A 21,768-nucleotide genomic window follows, 5' to 3' on the forward strand; every position below is an offset into this window, starting at 1 on the left:
ATGCAAAATAGTAATAAAGCTACTTTGGAAGACAGTTTGGTGGTTTCTTATAAAACTAAGCACACTCTTACCATACAATCCAGTAACTGCACTCTTTGGTATTTACCCAAAGGAGCTGAAAACTTATGCCCACACAAAACCTGCACATGGATGTTTATAGCAGCTTTATCCATAATTTCTAAGACTTGGAAGTAATCAAGATGTCCTTTAGTTGGCAAATAGATAAACTGTGGTACACCCAAACGACAGAATATTATTCAGCACAAAAAAGACATGAGCTATAAAGCCATGAAAAGACATGGAGGAAACGTAAATGCATATTACTAAGTGAAAGAAGCCAATCTGAAAAGGCTACATACTATATGATTCCAACTATAAAACATTCTGTTAAAGGGAAAACTATGGAGACAGTAAAAAGATCAGTGGTTGCCAGGGGGTTGACAGGGGTTGGGGAATGAACAGGTAGAACACAGAGGATTTTTAGGGAGGTGAAAATACTTTGTACGATACTATAATGATAGATACTTGTCATTGTACATTTTTCCAAACCCATAGGATGTACAACACCAAGAGTGAACTCTAAGATTAAACCATGGATTTTGGGTGATTATGATGTGTCAAATGTTGGTTCATCAATTGTAACAAATGTATCCTCCAGTGAGGGATGTTGAAAATAGGGGAGGCTATGCCTACGTGGAGGTAGGGGATATATGGGAAATCTTTGTACTTCCCTTTCAATTTTTCTATGGATCTAGAAGTATTCTAAAATAATTAAGTCTTTAAAAAAACCAGTGACCTTCCTTAAATACAGGTTAAACTTTACATGATTTGACTGTTATCTACAATTTCTTTTGGATTACAATGGGCCTGAACAGAACAACTAGACAGAGATTTTCAGGTGAAGGAATAGGGCTGTTTATAACTGAGGTATGCAGCAGACAGCAACAGTGTTACCTAATCCCTTCAACAGGCTATCAAAAAACAGGAAATATGGGTAAAGGGTTTTGCTCTTTGTAAAGTCATAGAATATAACATAAAGAACTCCAGATGATCAGAACAGTCTCTCACTCTAATAATGCATACATTCTCATCTGGGGTATACCATCCCCAAAGGGTGAAAACTGTTCCATTCTTTTTATGTATAAAGCACACATATACATACATAAACAGATATATAGTATATGGTGTGAAACTAAAATTTCATTGGGGTAGGCACAATTAGAAAAAAATTTCTAAAGTCTCCTTAGATGCGTGTGGGGGGGTGAATAATGAAAAAAAAGATCAAGAAATATTGCTCTAATGACAGAAATTATTTTAATTTTTGGTTATAGAGTTTCTACTTGTATACACATATACAAATGTATTATTGATAAATACACAAACACACACATCTATATACCTACACACATAATTATATAGTTATCTTGACTGGAAGTTAAAGGATAAAAATGAGTAATGGTTTAGTTTCTACTACACACTGTCAAAATTTAAAAGAGTGCCATTACCTCAGTTTGCAGCATTCCTATCTTGTCCAGCTTCTAAACTTCCCTGCAACTCCCTGAACGCCAGCTCACAGGCAACCCAATCATCTATACTCTCAATAGCTACCAGCACACTTAGTACTAAACCTCTGAAATATTTCACCACCTACATTCTACAAATATGACTGTTTTAATGGACATTTTTAAAAGAAGAAAAATTCTTATTTTGGATTATGTCCCTCAAGATGCTATTCATTCTTTAAAAACAAGATATTGGAACTATATGAAGTGAATTCACATTTCATTTACTTGGAAAGTAGGACCTGCCTGAATTAGAGAAAGATGTCCTTGAACACATACTTCCTCCACTCCCTAAAGAGTCTGCTCAGAAGGCTGACTCATGGGAAGCCCCCAGGAAACTCTGAGTGACACTATCTCAGGCCCAGCACAGTGAAACTACAGAGGGAACAATTCCAAGCACATTTCATAGCCTAAGGTTGAAACTCATTTTTTTCTGCATCTCTTGACACCAACTCAGGGTTTCTCAACGTCAGCATTATAGACATTTTGAGCTGGATACTTATTTGTGGTGGGCGTTGTCCTGTGCATTGTAGGATGTCGAGCAGCATCCCTGACTTCTACCCACCAGGTGCCACAGTAACACCTCCCTTCCCCAGTTGTGAAAACCAAAATGTTTCCAGACATTGTCAAATGCCCCTAGGGGCAAAACTGCCCCCAGCTGACACTCCCTGATCTAACCTGACTATTCACAGTTATAGCAGCTTCTAGTTTGGGGACTGAATTTTAAGCAGTTTTATCTGTAATTCCAATGTATGAATGCTGCTTTATAAAAAACATTCATGTGGTTCTATATGAACCTGTTTGAATAAGGCTTAATAAAGCTCATTAAACGTCTATGGAAATAAATCTCAGAAGAATTATTTATGAACTAAAAATGCTAATTACAGTGTCTAAGAAAACTTCCAATATTAAAGCCCTTGGGTTTTTTCCACCCATCTCAGAATCCCACGATGTAGTAAAATTATAGCACCATTATCTACAGACAAATGAAAACTTCTAAGGTGAAATCAAATCAAAAATTCTAATTACAGGACAAAAAGTACTCATGTAAATCAATAATGGAAAACTCTTAAAACTTACATCCTTTCTTTCAGAATCCTGATACTTGTTCCATTCTTCAGAAACATAAAGCAGATGTTTACAACATTCCGAACTCATCAAGACATGATTATTGCTTTTTACGCACTCATTTTAATCAGACTATTTCCGAATTGTTATTAGTCACTTTGATGTGCTACAAATCAACATTCAAAATTCTGGTTTGCTTTTTTGTAACTATCATTTGCTCATTCATTCACCCAGAAATTACTGACACACCTAGTATAGGATGGATGATTTGGTTATTTTCAGTTTTGGGATGGAAAGTTATGACCTAGATTTTAGGAAGATTTGAGGGTCCCACTTCCTCTCCCAGATACCCTCTACCTTCAGCTTGGGGAGATGCTGCCATGGGCCTTTTGTCAGTAGATGCTGACTTGAACTCCTAGCAGTGGCCAGTGCAGGCACACAGTGGGGTAGATGCACAGACATCCACTGCTGGACAGTGCAGGCCTTTGATGGGATTTGAATTATTGAGCTTGAGAGTAAAAACTGTCCACTTCAAAACTGTTTTCATCTCTAGTACATGCAAACATTTTCGTATCACTGAGGATAAATTTAGGGGGATACTCTTGGGGGACCAGATGGAAGTGGGGAGGAGAAAAATCACAGAGGACTTTTGGGATTTCCAGATTCATGGTATTGACCCTTTGAGGGGAGTCATTTGTGATCTGGCTCAGGAACAAAACTGAACTGCACACCAGCCAGACAACTTTGTAGGGTCAAGTTACTTAGTCCGCCTTGTCCAACAGTAGCCGCTAGCCACATGTGGCTACTTAATTAAAATAAAATAAAATAACAAATTCAGTTCTTTGGTCACTCTAGTCATATTTCAAGTGCTTGGGAGCCACATGTGGCTAGTGGCTATTATACAGGACAGCAGAGATGAGAACATTTCCATCATGACACAAAATTCTACTGGGCAGTTCTGAGTCCAAAGGCGAGACTAGCTATTCTTCCAGCATCTGCCCTTCCACATGGTGGCATTCGTACGTAATAGGTGATCGCATTCAATCCTCACTACATCACTGTGAGGAGGGAATTATTCTCAGGAAACAAACTTATGGAAGATTGTAATTTGCCCAAGGTCACATAGTTCATGATACTGATTGCTTATTTATTATGTGTGAGGCACTGCAGTAAGCTGTACCTATGTGTTATCTCATTTCTTACCCCCACCCCGTTTTATAGATGAGGAAGCTAGGAACTTATAGGCTACTTGAGGGTGGTCTCAAACCTGGACACTGAGCATAGATTATATCTTGAATTATCAGTATCTGGTACCAACTGCACTTATATTTATGGTTTCATTTAATCTCGACAGAAACTATAAGGATATTAAAGTTCCACATGGTAAAGAAACCCCATTCATTGAATAAATGTTTACTGAGTGTTTATGAGCCAGGCATTCTAAACTCTGGGGGCTAAAGTGTTGAACGAGAATGATGAGGTCCCTGCCCTCAAGGAGCTTATATTCTACAAGAGAGAGACAGAATAAACAAGTAAACAAACAAACAATACCTTTTCAGAATAAGGTAAGTGCTATTGAAGAAATAAGCAGAAAGCTTTGCTAGCAATTTTACTGGGTGGCATGGAGAGGCAGGAGTAGTGGTAAGTGCCTTTTAGACAGGGTCATCATCAAAGGCTTTTGAGGAGGTGACACTTGATCTGAGTCCTAAGGAATGGCAAGGAGCCAGTGAAGAACTGGAGATTGAAGGAGTGTTTTGGGCAGAGCAAGTGCAAGGCTCTGAGGCATAAAAGAGGCTGGAAGTGCTCAGGGAACAGAAAGGGGGCCAGGGTAGCTGAGTGGATTTAGTAAGGTTAATGGTAGAAAATGGGGGTCAGAAAGGTGACAGAGACCACTGTGCATAGGATCTTGTGGGGCAGGCCAAGGAGTATGGTTTTGTCCTAAGTCTAACAGTGAGCCTTTGAAAAAAGTATGAAACTAATATGATTTGCCTGTTAAAATGACCCCTCTGGAGGCAGAGCTGGGGAGCCTAAACTCCTTCCCCCTCATCACACTGAGCATCTTTCACTGAGAGGTAGTACAATCTACGATTGTCCTCAGTCTATGTCTTACTTTTTGTAAAGCCATATAACCTTCAGCTCCATGCCTTGGAGTCTTTGACTATAAAATGGGCTGGATATCTGTTCCTGACTATCTCAGAGGCCTATTAGTCATATTAAAGAGGATATACAGATAGAGAGTTGAAAAGACCAATTAGCACAGTGAAACTGTTGTTGCTACCAGACCTACAACAAGCAAGATCTTAGGTCCTCTGGGCTCTAGTGATCTGACTCTGCACAGACAGAGCTACCAAAAATACCTATGATAAAAACCTCCAAAAAAGTTGTTCTATAACGAATCATTCCCTAAAGAGGCAACAAAAGTGAAACTCCAAACCAATACCTAGTGGCTAGCACTGGGCCTGATACTTGGTAAGCTTTCCACTGGTATTAAGAGAATAATGAATGAATCAATGAGAAAGCCGCACCACGTTTACTAATTACAGACACCCATCCAATATCCTTTGCCTGATCTGCCTTTGTAAAGGAAACTTAATTTCCACGTCTCCTTTGGTGGCCAGGTGACTAAGGATTGACAAATGTGTGCAAGCAGAAGTGGTTGGGTACAGCTTTACAGAAAGCTCCTTATAAACGGGAGCTGACACTATGGAGAACAGTATGGAGGTTCCTTAAAACACTAAAAATAGAACTACCATATGACCCAGCAATCCCACTACTGGGCATATACCCTGAGAAAACCATAATTCAAAAAGAGTCACGTACCACCAATGTTCACTGCAGCACTATTTACAATCGCCAGGACACGGAAGCAACCTAAGTGTCCATTGACAAAAGAATGGATAAAGAAGATGTGGCACATATATACAATGGAATATTACTCAGCCATAAAAAGAAACGAAATTGAGTTATTTGTAGTGAGGTGGATGGACCTAGAGTCTGTCATACAAAGTGAAGTAAGTCAGAAAGAGAAAAACAAATACTGTATGCTAACACATATATATGGAATCTAAAAAAAAAAAAAGGTTATGAAGAACCTATGGGCAGGAAAGGAATAAAGATGCAGATGTAGACAATGGACTTGAGGACACGGGGAAGGCGAAGAGTAAGCTGGAACGAAGTGAGAGAGTGGCATGGACATATATACACTACCAAATGTAAAAGAGATAGCTAGTGGGAAGCAGCCGCATAGCACAGGGAGATCAGCTCGGTGCTTTGTGACCACCTAGAGGGGTGGGATAGGGAGGGTGGGAGGGAGACACAAGAGGGAGGAGATATAGGAATATATGTATATGTATAACTGATTCACTATGTTATAAAGCAGAAACTAACACACCATTTGTAATGCAATTATACTCCAATAAAGATGTTAAAAAAAATAAAAATAAATGGGAGCTGACTCAGCTGGGGGAATTCTTTGCCTTTCCTCCTTCCTCCTTCTTGGAACAAGAACACGACTGCTGGACCTCATGGATGCAAACTTGAGGTCAACCTCGCAGTCAAGCCCTAAGGATGGCTGAGCAGAAAGGATGGCAACTATTATTTAGGAGCTCTTTTACTAGCAGCCAAATGCTGTTCCTAATTTACACAATGATCTTCCTATCGACCGTGGAGAGTTCCACATAAAAATCATGTGAAAAACTGCTAACTAGTAGAGATCACTGAGGCCAAGTTTAGAGTCTATGGTCCTCTCTTAAATGTGAGATTCTAAGACTGTGTCAGATTCTCAGTTCTGAGAATCATAATTTTCCAACTTGAAATCAAAGGACCCAGTCAGCTAAATCACAAATCACTTTTTAAAAGTCACCAAGCTTTAGAATAAAAATGATTCGGGTTTTTCCAAGTTTTATTTTTAAATGTTGAATATAGACAATGGCTATTCATATGTTTGAGTCCTGGAAATCTACAGTGCATATCAAAAACTGCCCATCTATAATACAAAACATCTTCTAAAGCGGCTGGACCACCCTTAGCTTGTGGGGAGAGAACTTACTTTCTTTTCATCTCCAGTGAAATTGTACTCCCATTCTCTCTGTGGCTGCAGAGTTAGACTTCCTGGTTTGGGAAAATGCTTGATTCAAGGATGGGAGGTCTCTACCCCATTGCTCTTTGGAGCTATTCTGCCTCTTAACACACATTTTATACTTCTAACTTCTCTTACTAGAACTGGCTTTTTTTCTTGTTTTTTGCTCCCTACCTTCCCTCCTCTCATTTTTCTCTAACTTCTTACACTTTTCATTAAGTTTTTCATTGTTTTTCTAACATATGCAAAACCACAGAGGTACAACTAGGATTCTGAAAATAGTAACATCATTTGCCAGGTGTCCCAGGACAACTGGAATGAAGGGAGAAGAAAACCCATGAGGTCCTTTTGTGTGAGGTAGCTTATCTGCTGCTGGCAGCACTGGACTGACGCCCACCTGGAGAATTACACATGGACCAGATGTTCATCATGCCTTCACCTTCCATTAGTAGTCTGATAAAATGAAACCAATTTATTTAACAAATCGTTTTTTTTGTGGGGGTCGTTGTTTATTTTTAAAGCATCTACCATGTACAGGTAACAGTGGGGAGCCTCAGGGAGACACAAAGATGAGGAACTCCCAGTGCCTGCTCTAGGGAAGCACATGGCTTCACTGGGGAAAAAAAGTCAGACACCTTGATTGGTCAAGAATTGCTGAACAAGGACTTCCCTGGTGGCGCAGTGGTTAAGAATCTGCCTGCTCTTGCTGAATGGATACAAAAACAAGACCCATATATATGCTACAAGAGACCCACTTCAGACCTAGGGACATATACAGACTGAAAGTTAGGGGATGGAAAAAGATATTCCAAGCAAATGGAAACCAAAAGAAAGCTGGAGCAGCAATACTCATATCAGATAAAATAGACTTTAAAATAAAGAATGTTACAAGAGACAAAGAAGGAGACTACATAATGATCAAGGGATCAATCCAAGAAGAAGATATAACAATTATAAATATATATGCACCCAACATAGGAGCACCTCAATACATAAGGCAACTGCTAACAGCTATAAAAGAGGAAATTGACAGTAACACAGTCATAGTGGGGGACTTTAACACCTCACTTACACCAATGGACAGATCATCCAAAATGAAAATTAATAAGGAAACACAAGCTTTAAATGACAAAATAGACCAGACAGATTTAATTGATATTTATAGGACATTCCATCTAAAAACAGCAGATTACACTTTCTTCTCAAGTGCGCACGGAACATTCTCCAGGATAGATCACATCTTGGGTCACAAATGAAGCCTCAGTAAATTTAAGAAAATTGAAATCATATCAAACATCTTTTCTGAACACAACGCTATGAGATTAGAAATCAATTACAGGGAAAAAAACGTAAAAAACACAGAACACATGGAGGCTAAACAATACGTTACTAAATGACCAAGAGATCACTGATGGAGTCAAAGAGGAAATCAAAAAATACCTAGAGACAAATGACAATGAAAATACGATGATCCAAAACCTATGGGATGCAGCAAAAGCAGTTCTAAGAGGGAAGTTTATAGCTATACAAGCCTACCTCAAGAAACAAGAAAAATCTCAAATAAACAATCTAACCTTACACCTAAAGAAACTAGAGAAAGAAGAAGAAACAAAACCCAAAGTTAGCAGAAAGAAAGAAATCATAAAGATGAGAACAGCAATAAATGAAATAGAAACAAAGAAAACAATAGCAAAGATCAATAAAACTAAGAGCTGGTTCTTTGAGAAGATAAACAAAATTGATAAACCATTAGCCAGACTCATCAAGAAAAAGAGGGAGAGGACTCAAATCAATAAAATTAGAAATGAAATAGGAGAAGTTACAACTGACACTGCAGAAATACAAAGGATCACAAGAGATTACTACAAGCAACTACATGCCAATAAAAAGGACGAACTGGAAGAAATGGACAAATTCTTAGAAAGGTATAACCTTCCAAGACTGAACCAGGAAGAAACAGAAAATATGAACAGACCAATCACAAGTAATGAAATTGAAACTGTGATTAAAAATCTTCCAACAAACAAAAGTCCAGGACCAGATGGCTTCACAAGTGAATTCTATCAAACATTTAGAGAAGAGCTAACACCCATCCTTCTCAAACTCTTCCAAAAAATTGCAGAGGAAGGAACACTCCCAAACTCATTCTATGAGGCCACCATCACCCTGATACCAAAACCAGACAAAAAAAGAAAATTACAGACCAATATCACTGATGAATATAGATGCAAAAATCCTCAACAAAATACTAGCAAACAGAATGCAACAACACATTAAAAGGATCATACACCATGACCAAGTGGGATTTATCCCAGGGATGCAAGGATTCTTCAATATACGCAAATCAATCAATGTGATACACCATATTAACAAATTGAAGAAGAAAAACCATATGATCATCTCAATAGATGCAGAAAAAGCTTCTGACAAAATTCAACACCGCTTTATCATAAAAAGTCTCCAGAAAGTGGGCATAGAGGGAACCTACCTCAACATAATAAAGGCCATATACGACCAACCCACAGCAAACATCATTCTCAATGGTGAAAAACTGAAAGCATTTCCTCTAAGATCAGGAACAAGACAAGGATGTCCACTCTCGCCACTATTATTCAACATAGTTTTGGAAGCCCTAGCCATGGTAATCAGAGAAGAAAAAGAAATAAAAGGAATACAAATTGGAAAAGAAGAAGTAAGACTATCACTGTCTGCAGCTGACATGATACTATACATAGAGAATCCTAAAGATGCCACCAGAAAACTACTAGAGCTAATCAATGAATTGGTAAAGTTGCAGGATACAAAATTAATGCACAGAAATCTCCTGCATTCTTATACACTAACAACGAAAGATCAGAAAGAGAAATTAAGGAAACAATCCCATTCACCATTGCAACAAAAAGAATAAAATACCTAGGAATAAACCTACCTAAGGAGGTAAAAGACCTGTACTCAGAAAACTATAAGACACTGATGAAAGAAAACAAAGATGACACAAAAACAGATGGAAAGATATAACACGTTCCTGGATTGGAAGAATCAATATTGTGAAAATGACTATACTACCCAAAGCAATCTACAGATTCAATGCAATCCCTATCAAATTACCAATGGCATTTTTTACGGAACTAGAACAAAAAATCTTAAAATTTGTATGGAGACACAAAAGACCCCGAATAGCCAAAGCAGTCTTGAGGGAAAAAAACCGAGCTGGAGGAATCAGACTCCCTGACTTCAGACTATACTACAAAGCTACAGTAATCAAGACAATATGGTACCAGCACAAAAACAGAAATATAGATCAATGGAACAAGATAGAAAGCCCAGAGATAAACCCACGCACATACAGTCAACTAATCTATGACAAAGGAGGCAAGGATATACAATGGAGAAAAGACAGTCTCTTCAATAAGTGGTGCTGGGAAAACTGGACAGCTACATGTAAAAGAATGAAATTAGAACACTCCCTAACACCATACACAAAAATACACTCAAAATGGATTAGAGACCTAAATGTAAGACCGGACACTATAAAACTCTTAGAAGAAAACATAGGAAGAACACTCTTTGACATAAATCACAGCAAGATCTTTTTCGATCCACCTCCTAGAGTAATGGAAATAAAAACCAAAATAAACAAGTGGGGCCTAATGAAACTTCAAAGCTTTTGCACAGCAAAGGAAACCATAAGCAAGATGAAAAGACAACCCTCAGAATGGGAGAAAATATTTGCAAACAAATCAATGGACAAAGGATTAACCTCCATAATATATAAACAGCTCATGCAGCTCAATACTAAAAAAACAAACAACCCAATCCAAAAATGGGCAGAAGACCTAAATAGACATTTCTCCAAAGAAGACATACAGATGGCCAAGAAGCACATGAAAAGCTGCTCAACATCACTAATTATTAGAGAAATGCAAATCAAAACTACAATGAGGTATCACCTCACACCAGTTAGAATGAGCATCATCGGAAAGTCTACAGACAACAAATGCTGGAGAGGGTGTGGAGAAAGGGAACCCTCTTGCACTGTTGGTGGGAATGTAAATTGATACAGCCACTATGGAGAACAGTATGCAGGTTCCTTAAAAAACTAAAAATAGAATTACCATATGATCCAGCAATCCCACTACTGGGCATATACCCAGAGAACACTATAATTCAAAAAGACACATGCACCCCAATGTTCATTGGAACACTGTTTACAATAGTCAGGTCATGGAAGCAACCTAAATGCCCATCGACAGATGAATGGATAAAGAAGATGTGGTATATATACACAACGGAATATTACTCAGCTATAAAAAGGAATGAAATTGGGTCATTTGTAGAGACATGGATGGATCTAGAGTCTGTCATACAGAGTGAAGTAAGTCAGAAAGAGAAAAACAAATATCGTATATTAACGCATATATGTGGAACCTAGAAAAATGGTACAGAGGAACTGGTTTGCAGGGCAGAAGTTGAGACACAGATGTAGCGAACAAACGTATGGACACCAAGGGGGGAAAGCGGTGGGGGGTGTGGGTGGTGGTGGGGTGAATTGGGAGATTGGGATTGACATATATACACTGATGTGTATAAAATGGACGACTAATAAGAACCTGCTGTATAAAAAAATAAATTAAAAAAAATAAAGAAAAAAAGAATCTGCCTGCCAATGCAGGGGACACGGGTTCCAGCCCTGGTCTGGGAAGATCTCACATGACACGGGGCAACTAAGCCTGTGCGCCACAAGTACTGAGCCTGCGTGCCACAACTACTTAAGCCCACGCGCCTAGAGCCCGTGCTCCACAATGAGAAGCCACCGCAATGAGAAGCCCGCGCACTGCAACGAAGACCCAACACAGCCAAAAATAAATAAATATATTTTTAAAAATTGCTGTATTGTATCACAGTCACACAACAAAATACACACTAAAAATTTCATTAAAAAAAAGGAATTGCTGAACAGAAAATATGATTTGCTAAAAATTAGTGCGAGTCATTTACTGTATTAAAATCTAGCAATTCATAAGGCAGTTAAAAACAAATGTAAAACTCACTGGCCCCCTTTAGAGGATGCTATGGAACCAAAAAATGTTAAACAAAGGGAAAGAATTAAGCATGTATCCTTTTTCATACAAATTGTACTTCAGGGCAACCAAATCACTGATGAGGCAAAGATTCTCTTTATAGTATTCCAGTAAATAAATAAATGAAGAATTAGAATATCAGCATTCTGCAACTCTTAATGAAAAAGATAACAACTAGGTCACCTGCCTCTGCATTGGAGGGTACATACTACTACATATGGGGTGCTCTTGCCCAAAAAGTTCAAATCTGAATTAGATCAAGCCTTTTTGTATAGGGGATAGAGGAATGTTTAAATGATATCACGAGGAAACAATCACCAAAATCCAGGCTGGGGAGTACTCCCCAAGACAAATGACCCAGCTTTTTCAACAGATAAATTGCAAGGAAAAAAGTAAAATGTAAACCTATAGATCAGTAGACACAATTTATGGACCTTATTTGAATACTGATTTGAACAAACCAATGATAATATAAACTTAAAGGGACAATCAAGGGAATTTGAACACTTTAGAAATTTAATGACATTACATAGTTACTGTTAATTTTTAGATGCTATATGGTATATTGCTTTTCTTAACAAAAGAGCCTTTTATTTTAGAGCTACATATTAAAATATTTATGAATGAATGCTCAGGATTTGCTTCAAAGGAATTTAGTGTTGGTGACGGTGAGGGGAATGGGTAGGGAAAACAGATGAAACAGGATTGGCCCAAAGTTGATCACTGTTGAATCCCCAAGCACGTATCACCAAGCTTCGTTAAACTAGTCCAATTTTGCTTGAAATACTCTATAATAAAAAGTGAAAAAAAAAAAAAATCAAGACTCCACCTCTCCCCCAAATTTTAGTTTTGAGTATGACGGCATAGAGGGAGAGGGCAGTGTTATGCAGAGAGCCCAGAGGAGGCTTTCTCCAGGAGGCAGCAGGCATGCTCTCAGCAGTGCATGCAGGAAATGCCACAGTCCTAGGCGTAAAGAAGGCTCACCCTGTACATGTGTGTCAAGCCCAGGAGGCTGGGCCACAGAGCACAGATTTCTGTCATGGGCAACAAGAGCCGACCGAGAAAGGCCAAAAGCGGGGGGTGGGGTGCTGTCCAGATGGGCAGCCATTGAGTCTCTCTCTTGGGTTCATGGAACCATCAGCGTTCTGAACAATTGGAAGACACCGTTTATCATGAGCACGGTTGAAAGAGGGGACCCTGGGAAGGCTCAGAAACCAGGCAGGTAGCATTTGCAACATAAAAATGACACTAAAGGAGAACTGACAGAATCTGTTTTCTCACTGCAAGGATGGGGATGAAAAGAGGCCGGTCAAAGAAGACTGAGAGGGTGGAGAAGGGTCTGGCAGAGAAACGGCAGGTGGGAGGTAGAACTCAGGGAACAGATGTTCGGCCAAGTCTACCTGTTAGTAGAAAGTATGCATGAGGCACTTGTAGTGTTTTCCCTTGCCGTTTAGTTCAAAGAGGGAGATGGGGAAAATACCTGTTCCTTTGATCTCTATAAATCAAAGTATAAACTCTGTGCCAAAATAATTTAACAGCTGTGCCTTTTTCCTTAAAATTATTAGTTCTAAAAACAGAAAATATAAGAAGTAGAAAAATTTGTGAATCTTACCTTAGAAACCAAACCAAATACTTCTTCTTAAAAAAACTAACAACAACAACAAAAAACTATACAGGTATATAAATGATACGGAGACATTTTTTTCCTTTATAACCTAAGTTTCAGAGACCTCAGTTGTAATCTTCAGAAAACTTTGACAACAAAAAACAAAAGGACATTAACGTACATGTAGGGAACTTCTGGACACAACAGTCAGCCTAAGGAAAAAAAACCAAAACAAAAAAAGACATTTACACTTCAGGATAATTTCAACTATACAAACAATGCAACTTCACCATTGCTGCTGATGTAAAATAACGATGACATTATGAACATCGCTAAGTAAAATTTTGCCAATATTTCTTTTAGGGACTTAGTGAGAACTAGATTTTAAAAACGAAGTGTAAAAAAACCCCTAGATTTTCCAATTGAAATTTTTAAAAAGAAAAGATCAGACTTACTTATGACATCCTGATCACTGTCTTAACAGTCAGCATGGTGTATCGTGAAACAGAGTTGCCTGTATAAAAATTTTATCCTCATAATGAATAACGAAAGAAATAATCAGAGGGCTACAGAGCAAGGACAATGCTTCTGGAAGCTGATGTAGAGCTGGAAAATAATTTTGATGTTTGCTAGCATGTACTGAAGGATCACACAAATAATGTGTAAGAGGAGACAAACTAATATAACTCTATGAAAAAAGTTAGCAGCCTAAATTAACTTTACCTGAGACAACCATTTCCCTCCACATAGGCTGTTTGGACCTGGCCTTCACAACATTTTATTTGTCCATCTCTCTTTTCTCTCACATTAGGTGAGTGAAATTATCAACCCCCAAGGCAGCGTCCTCCTGTGATTTGTTAGGCTGGTTTATAATAATGAGTCCATGTGTGGACAGGAACAGCGATAGCTGGTTTGCTTATTTGTGCGAAGTTTGAGAAGGCCCCAAGTTGGACCCTGGTGAAGCAGGTCTGCTCTGTTTAGACCCACCCTTTTTGGATAAAATAGGCGTGTGTCTGAGTAGAGAAATGGGGCTGCACCGGAATCGTGGAATTTCCAGAATTAGGAAAAAGGGCTTCAAAGAATGACAAGATAAGAGGAAATAAGGTTTTCAGGTGGAAACCGATTTAAAAGGGAAAAAAAACCCCAAAAAACAACCCTTTCCAGATGCTCCTTCTGTGCATAATCAGTTAGCTTTAATATCTCTCAGATAAGTCATCAAAAATAAAATATCTAAATAAATAAAATTTAAAAATCTACAGAATACTCAGAATAAAGTAATTTAGAAAATTTATTGACTCTAGCACTGAGATTTCACCTTAGCTAAGATATTTCTAGTTCTTTTTTTTTTTTTTTAACATCTTTATTGGAGTATAATTGCTTTACAATGGTGTGTTAGTTTCTGCTTTATAACAAAGTGAATCAGTTATACATATACATATGTTCCCATATCTCTTCCCTCTTGCGTCTCCCTCCCTCCCACCCTCCCTATCCCACCCCTCTAGGTGGTCACAAAGCACCAAGCTGATCTCCCTGTGCTATGCGGCTGCTTACCACTAGCTATCTATTTTACGTTTGGTAGTGTACATATGTCCATGCCACTCTCTCACTTTGTCACATCTAGTTCTTTTTAAACAGGACTGTTTCTGACAAAAGTAACTCATTCTAAATGATGTCTGTAGAGGTGAAAATTCACCCTGGGGTAAAGCATGCTCCTCCTGCAAGTAATTTACCTTGTGGAACCTTCAGGGCAACTCTTTAATGGCCACTGTCAAAACAACTTCTAAAGCCATACACAAAAGCTAAAAGACACTTATGCCCCTCACCCCATATGCTGTGGTTTAATTTTACTGACAAACTAAACTTTTAAAATGTTTTCCCATTTATATTTGTCCACAGGCATTCAGAAATAATAAGTGTATGCTTAAAGGACAATTATTACTTGTTCCACAGGGAAACCGATATGGCTTTTCTCACCCAATGGGTTGGTTCGTCCTTCTTTCCAAGCTGATGCTTCTGAGGTACAGAATACGGGCATGGGCTTGGGACGCAGGCCTAACTGATCCATGGGAGAGGCATAAAAATTAAAATAAAATAAAGATAACCCTCTATGTAAACTTTATGCTTCCCCTGCAATTACTCCATTTTCGTTAATATTTCTAGTGTGAATTATAACCAGAGCAAACAGATCATCGTTCCACATCCCAGTAGATGTCAACAGCCAAATAATCACTTCAAACTAACCACTCTCTCTGTCTGACTGAAGAAAGGGCACATCGCTAAATCCTTACTATTCTGAAGGGAATAGGAACTATGGGTACAGGTGATATTCCAAATTAAATTATGCAGATGTCTGAACATATTTATGAGTTCCCAGAGTATGAGCAGTACTTATTCTAAGATTTCACCACCTCTTCTTAGCATTTAACTATAACAGAACATGTTCAACCAACAGTTGAGGTGAAATGGTAATACTTTCTTGGGGAAATTAAAGTTAGCAAACTTATTAGATGAGAAATCAAAGAATGACTCTTATTCTTTTAGGTATGACAAAAAAGATAAAGTTATTTATCAAAATTTATTTTAGCAAAAGTGGTGGCTATCTTTTCACACCTATTTAAAGCAAAAATCAAATCCTGGACAATCTGTAACATTTGAAGTAATGCTCTTTTACATCATGCACAAAATTTTTATTTTGCGTATTCAATTTTAATGAAATTTTAGTAATATATATCAACAGATTTGGGGACAGCTGAGAAGCCAGTATATTTATCACTGAACAAAAGTTTTAACACGTAAGCACGTATTTGCAAAAAACAATCTAAGAAATCTTATGAAAAGATCCCATGAAATCCAATATCAAATTAAAACAGCAAGGAATAAAAGGACACCAGAAAAAAAAATTATCTGCTAAATGCTGTTTTTCAATTCACTTACTGTCCAGCCAAAATCTTTGTTGCTTTGATGAGAAGAATATATTTTTAAAAAATTGTTGCTAGATCTGCTCTATGGGACACACACACACACACACACACACACACACAAACACACTGACAGGGATTCCCAGGACACCAGTGGGGCCTCTTTTAGGCCCCTTAAGTGTTAACAGCAGAGGCCTGGCTGCGACCAGGCGCGTCTGGCCCGATTTAAATGCCCTGTCTTCAGAGGACTTCGCTGAGCATGGCCATAAAACTAGGGGACATTACTGAACCTTAGAGTGTCTGATCCTCCCCCCAACAATACACACAACTTTACTCATACAATTAAGGCTGCTAGTTGGCATTCCATTTAACTGTCAAAGTCAGACCGGTGGCAGCCCCGCAGCCACAAAGAGATGCCTTAAATGAGAAGAACATGTTTCTACACCGCATTTGAGAAAGTTTGGCTCCGAGCTATGCACTGATTAATATCAGATCTCCTCCTTCATTCTCTGCTCGACAATCTTGTCACATCTGGCTGACAAATCCTTAGGAGGTTATGCAAAACCAGGCGGCCGGTGGGGCTCGGGGTCTGGCCCGCGGCGCCCGAGGGGCAGCGGGGACCACGTCGCGGCCTCCTCCTCTGCCCTCGGGCACCCCCCACCCCCGGTCCCCTGCCCCGCCGCCCGGTCGGCAGCGGGGACTCGCCTGGGCGCTCGGGTGGCGAGCGAGCGCGGCGCCCCCGGGCCGGGAAGCCGAGGGCGGCCGTGGTTCAACACCCGCGAAGCGGGACCGGCCGCCCCGGCGCTTGCAGGCGATGCCGAGTGCGGCGTGGGCACCGCCGCCGGCTCCGCAGCCCGGTCCAGCCCTGTCACCTGCAGGCTGCCCGTCCCCAAGTAGCCAGAGCCCACTGTGTCTGGCTTGGACGTGGAAACCCTCGAGCCTGACCCCGATTCCCGGGGCTGCCTGAACCAGGGGGGAAACACCTCGCGCTGAACTGTTCCGCGCCCCCGGCAGGTCAGCTGCAACCTTTATAAAAACCTGACCTTGCACCCTCGAATCTATCCTGTCCCGGAAGCTTCCTGACCCGACCTGTCTGCGTCTTCATTTGCAGTTTTGTACAAAAGATTTGTAGACAACCCCTCCCCCCCGCCCCGGACAGGAGGCCCCGTCACTGTCCCTCGCCCGGCTCCGCAGTTCTCCGAGTGACTGAAGGCTACCGCACGCTTAATTCTCCGGAAACAAAATCCAGGTTAAAAAAAAAAAAAAAAAAGGCCACTTTAAAAATCATCTGTTTAATTAATTCTGAGGTAAAAGCGGTTGAAACAGTCCCAATGTCCTTGGACCGAAAGCCGAGGTGCTGAGGGGGCGGGAAGAAGGGCGGAAGGCGGCCGCGCAGTCTCTCCCGACCCCGCACTTTCGACGCGCCGGGGCTGCCCCGGGGATGCCGGGGACCCGCCCCCGCCCGCCAACCCGGGTCGCTCACCCAGAGCGCGTCGGGCTGTTCCGGGACGTCGGGCGGCGACGGGTCCGAGCGCCCCCACGGGCCCTCCCCGCCGCAGAGACGCTCCCTCACGCCCTGCCTCAGGGAAGGACCGCGCCGCCGCCGCGCAGGTGGCCCTCGGGGAGATGGCCCCTAGCGCACCCCCAAGTACCGACCTGCCCGGGGTCCGAGCGGCGTCCCCGGCCGCCCCGCCCTGCGCGCTGAGGGGGCCCCGCGCCTGGGGAGGGCGCCACGCTTACCTCGGCCATCCTGCGGCCGCTGCAGTGCCGGGGCTACCGGCGCGTGTCCCCGGCTCGGGCCGCCCCGCGTCCGCCTCGGCTCGGCGGGCGCCGCCGCATCCAACCTCCGGCCGTCGGGGCCCGCCGCGGCGAAGTGGGCGGCTCCCCGTGCGCCCAGGCCGCCCGGCGCGGTGGCCGCCCCCGCCCTCCGGAGCGCCGCGCACCGCGTGTGCCCGCACGCCCGCCCCCTGCGCCCCGGGGGGGCGCCCCTCCTCCTCTCCCCTCCCCCTCCTCCCGGGCTGCTGAGTCGCCCGAGGCTCGGGCGCTGCTGCGCCGCCCGGGAAGCCGCCTCCTGCTCCCGCGGCCCACTAACGCGCTAAATCGATGCAGCTGATGCGAGGCCGTGGCCCCCGCAGACAGCGGAGACCTAGCCGGCGGCCGGCGAGGAGGTGTCTGCCCCCGCCGGGCTTGAAGGCACTTGTCGGTAAAGACACAGACGTGTCGGTGTTTGCCTGTCCCGGGGAAGGGCGAAATGCTCTGAAGTTCTCTGGCTCCCATGTCGGGGGATGATTCTGCCGCCCTGCCTGCTCCGGGGCGCCCTCGGGTCCCACCGCGGCCAAGAAGAGGGCTGTGCCACCCTCGTCACCAGCAACTTTATTTCCAGAGGAAGTGTGGACGTGTCCCAGGATGTGGAGAAAGGGGGGCGCCAGGAAGTTTTATTACGAACTCCAACAGGCATCCCCGCTTCCCTTCTGTGGTCTAAGGAGTTATAGTCTCAGCTTTACCACTTTCCTGGGACAAGTCTTTGCTCCCTGAGCCTCAATTGCTTCTGTGGTAAAATGGGATTAAGTTTTCACCTCTCTTATTGGGTAGTAAGGACGAAATGAAATTAAATGTCCTGGAAAACCAAACAGGAGCTTGGCTGCCATGAGCAGATGGGGAGGGGGCCTGCCGGGAGAACCGGTTTCCTGTCCTGGGGACGGGATGCTTCACCCCTAGGAGCTGACAGAGATGGCCCACAGCTGCTGAAGCAGGACCCAGCTTTTCTTCTGCCCCGCCCTGGGGCAGACACAGAACCTGAGGAGAGTCAGGCCTTCTCTCCCTTTTCAGGTCCCTAAAAGGATTCTCTGAAGGCTGGATTTGGGGGAATCCTACTTCCTTGTCCCCCAAGTTATCCCACCTACCTTGCTGCTAGTGGAGGTCCTTTGAGGGAAACAAAACCCTTGCACGTTGTGGAAAAAGATGTGAGATGAAAGGGGAAAAGAAGCGAGTTGCACTCATTCAGACGGAGGGTACTGGTCCTGGCTCTGAATGGCGCAGGCCTCTGAATGGAAGAGGAGGGAAAGGAGCGACCATGGTGCGTGTGGAAGAAAGTATCTGGGCTTCATGGGGTCCAGAGAGCCCCGGCTGCCTGTGCCCCGCAGGCTGGACACACATAGCTGGCGTTCTGGCCATGTCCTGGGTCTGTAGTGTGGTGCCCTTCCTTGCAGGTATGAGGTTGCCTGGCCTCATGTGATGGACTCTGCCCTCCCTGCCTTACAGGTGTTGGCAAGATTCATTTTCTCACATGGCTGACTTTATTATGAAGCTTTGCTTTGTGAATTCCAAACCTAAACTGCTTACCTTCCCTTTGTGTCCTCCTCCTTCCCACTCCCAGCATTTCGACCTTTCTTCTTGCTGCTCTTCTCTGCTTGTTGTAACACAGTGCATCCTTCAAGACCTTTCTCAAATGTCACCGCTTCTCAGAAGCCCTCCCTGATCCACCAACCCTCCACTCTGTGTGCTTTTGTCCTCTTCTGACCCCCAAGCACTTGTATCTGCCTCTCTTATTGTGCTTATTACATTCTCTAGCCTGGTTGTGATGTGTCCTTGTCTTAACTTCTTTGGTCATTACTCATCTTAGTGGCTTCTGTGTTATGAGTTGCTGCAGCAGACAAAGCTCAGGTTTTTTTGTTTTTTCTAAATTTTATTTATTTATTTATTTATTTTTGGCTGTGTTGGGTCTTCGTTTTTGTGCGAGGGCTTTCTCTAGTTGCGGCAAGCGGGGGCCCCTCTTCATCGCGGTGCGCGGGCCTCTCACTCTCGCGGCCTCTCTTGTTGCGGAGCACAGGCTCCAGACGCGCAGGCTCAGTGGTTGTGGCTCACGGGCCCAGTTGCTCCACGGCAGGTGGGACCTTCCCAGACCAGGGCTCAAACCCGTGTCTCCTGCATTGGCAGGCGGACTCTCAACCACTGCGCCACCAGGGAAGCCCAAAGCTCAGGTTTTGAAGTTAGAATGGCTTGGGTGTAGCTGGTTCACGCAATCGGAAACTGAGAAAGTCAGCTTTCTAGGCCTCATACTGTCCTCATCTTTAAAAGTAGGTATGAAGCCCTGTTTCTGGCTAGATTGGTAGAGCTAAATAAGATAGTTTCTGTTCTGCAAACGCTGTTCTCCTTCCTTTCTCCTGCACATAAAACTGATTTTGTAATTAATTTAAATTTGTTACCAGAGGAGTCCTTGGTTGCAGTATTAGTGAATGGCCATATATGCTTATTATAAATACACTGAAATGTCTAAGACCCAGACAATGGCCCAATTAAATACCTTTAATCTGTCTGATTGATGGTTTTTGTCAGTATCTTTGTGTTTGTGGCAACTGAATTATATTTTAGTAAAACTTTTCACTAGCAACAAATATCAGGATCAACCTGTTTAACTCTGTTTTTGGTTACAGACAAGGAGGATTTTTGGCAATACACGATTTGAAAACGTGAAAATAGGCCACCTCTCCCAAGACACACCATTGGGATCCACATACACATTTATTCAAATATGACAGTTTGGACCCCCATATATGGAATCAGTAGGACTAGATGAAAATTGCTAATTAATCTTCTGTAGGTTCATTTAGAATCATATACCTGATAAATGTGACTCCTGAAATCAGTCCTCATATTTATTCCCAGATTTGATGGGCTTCTCTGCCACTCCTTGGAAACATGTAAGCAGAACCTGGGACGGAGAAACCATCCTTGAATATAGAAAAGAATGTGGCACCGGCTGGGTAAAGATCATCCAGATCACGCTTCTGTTCTCCTACTGGTCAGTAATGGGACCTGGGCATGACTTTCCTGTCTCTAGGCCTCAGCTTCTTCATCTGGCAAGTGGGGCATCCTGAGGGCCTACCCTGTTCTCACAGTCCTCCCTTTTTGCTTCTGTGTGCTTCTGTGCTTCCACCTTGCCATTTTTCTTTTGTGTCCAATTTTTTGTTGTAGTAAGCACGAAAAACAATGTCTTCACTGATAACAGGAATTAAAAAAACCTTTATTAAAAAGGGTAAAAGTCGAGAAGGCACAAAATAAGAAAATCCCTGTGACCTGTTCTTATGGAGGCATGAAGCAGCTCTTCTTAAATGAGAGACTTGGTTGGGTTGCTGCCTCCCTGAGTGAGGCCTTTCCTGAGATGGGTGTGCTGAGATTGCCCATCCTGAGAACCACTGGTGTATACTGAGGGGTGGGGCAGGTTGAGTCAGGGGAAGCAGGCCAGGTGGGGGTTGTGTGAACTGAGAGCCAGTGCATGTGTGAGGTGATCAGTTGTTGTTCTGCTTGTCATCAGCTGGGAATGTGGGCTCACTTTTGCCAGATTTCCTGAGTTTTCAAGAGAAGCTGGAAATATTCTGATATTTAAAAGTGGGCAACTAATTCAAATTTTTGATAAATATGGTGTGAGTCAAACAAAATATGTTTTTGGGCTGAA

General features: G+C 42.4%; 1 protein-coding gene across 1 annotated transcript in view; it reads right to left on the minus strand.

Annotated features, from left to right (window-relative positions):
* The window catches only part of BNC1 (basonuclin zinc finger protein 1), a 30,121-nt gene extending 13,358 nt beyond the window's left edge, over positions 1–16,763 (minus strand). The window contains exon 1 of the mRNA XM_068537966.1: positions 16,686–16,763. Coding sequence (XP_068394067.1) covers positions 16,686–16,763 — 78 coding nt within the window. The remainder of the gene's footprint in view (positions 1–16,685) is intronic.
* Positions 16,764–21,768: the final 5,005 nt, after the last annotated feature.

Source organism: Eschrichtius robustus, chromosome 1 (assembly GCF_028021215.1).
Source record: "Eschrichtius robustus isolate mEscRob2 chromosome 1, mEscRob2.pri, whole genome shotgun sequence".
Taxonomy (NCBI): domain Eukaryota; kingdom Metazoa; phylum Chordata; class Mammalia; order Artiodactyla; family Eschrichtiidae; genus Eschrichtius; species Eschrichtius robustus.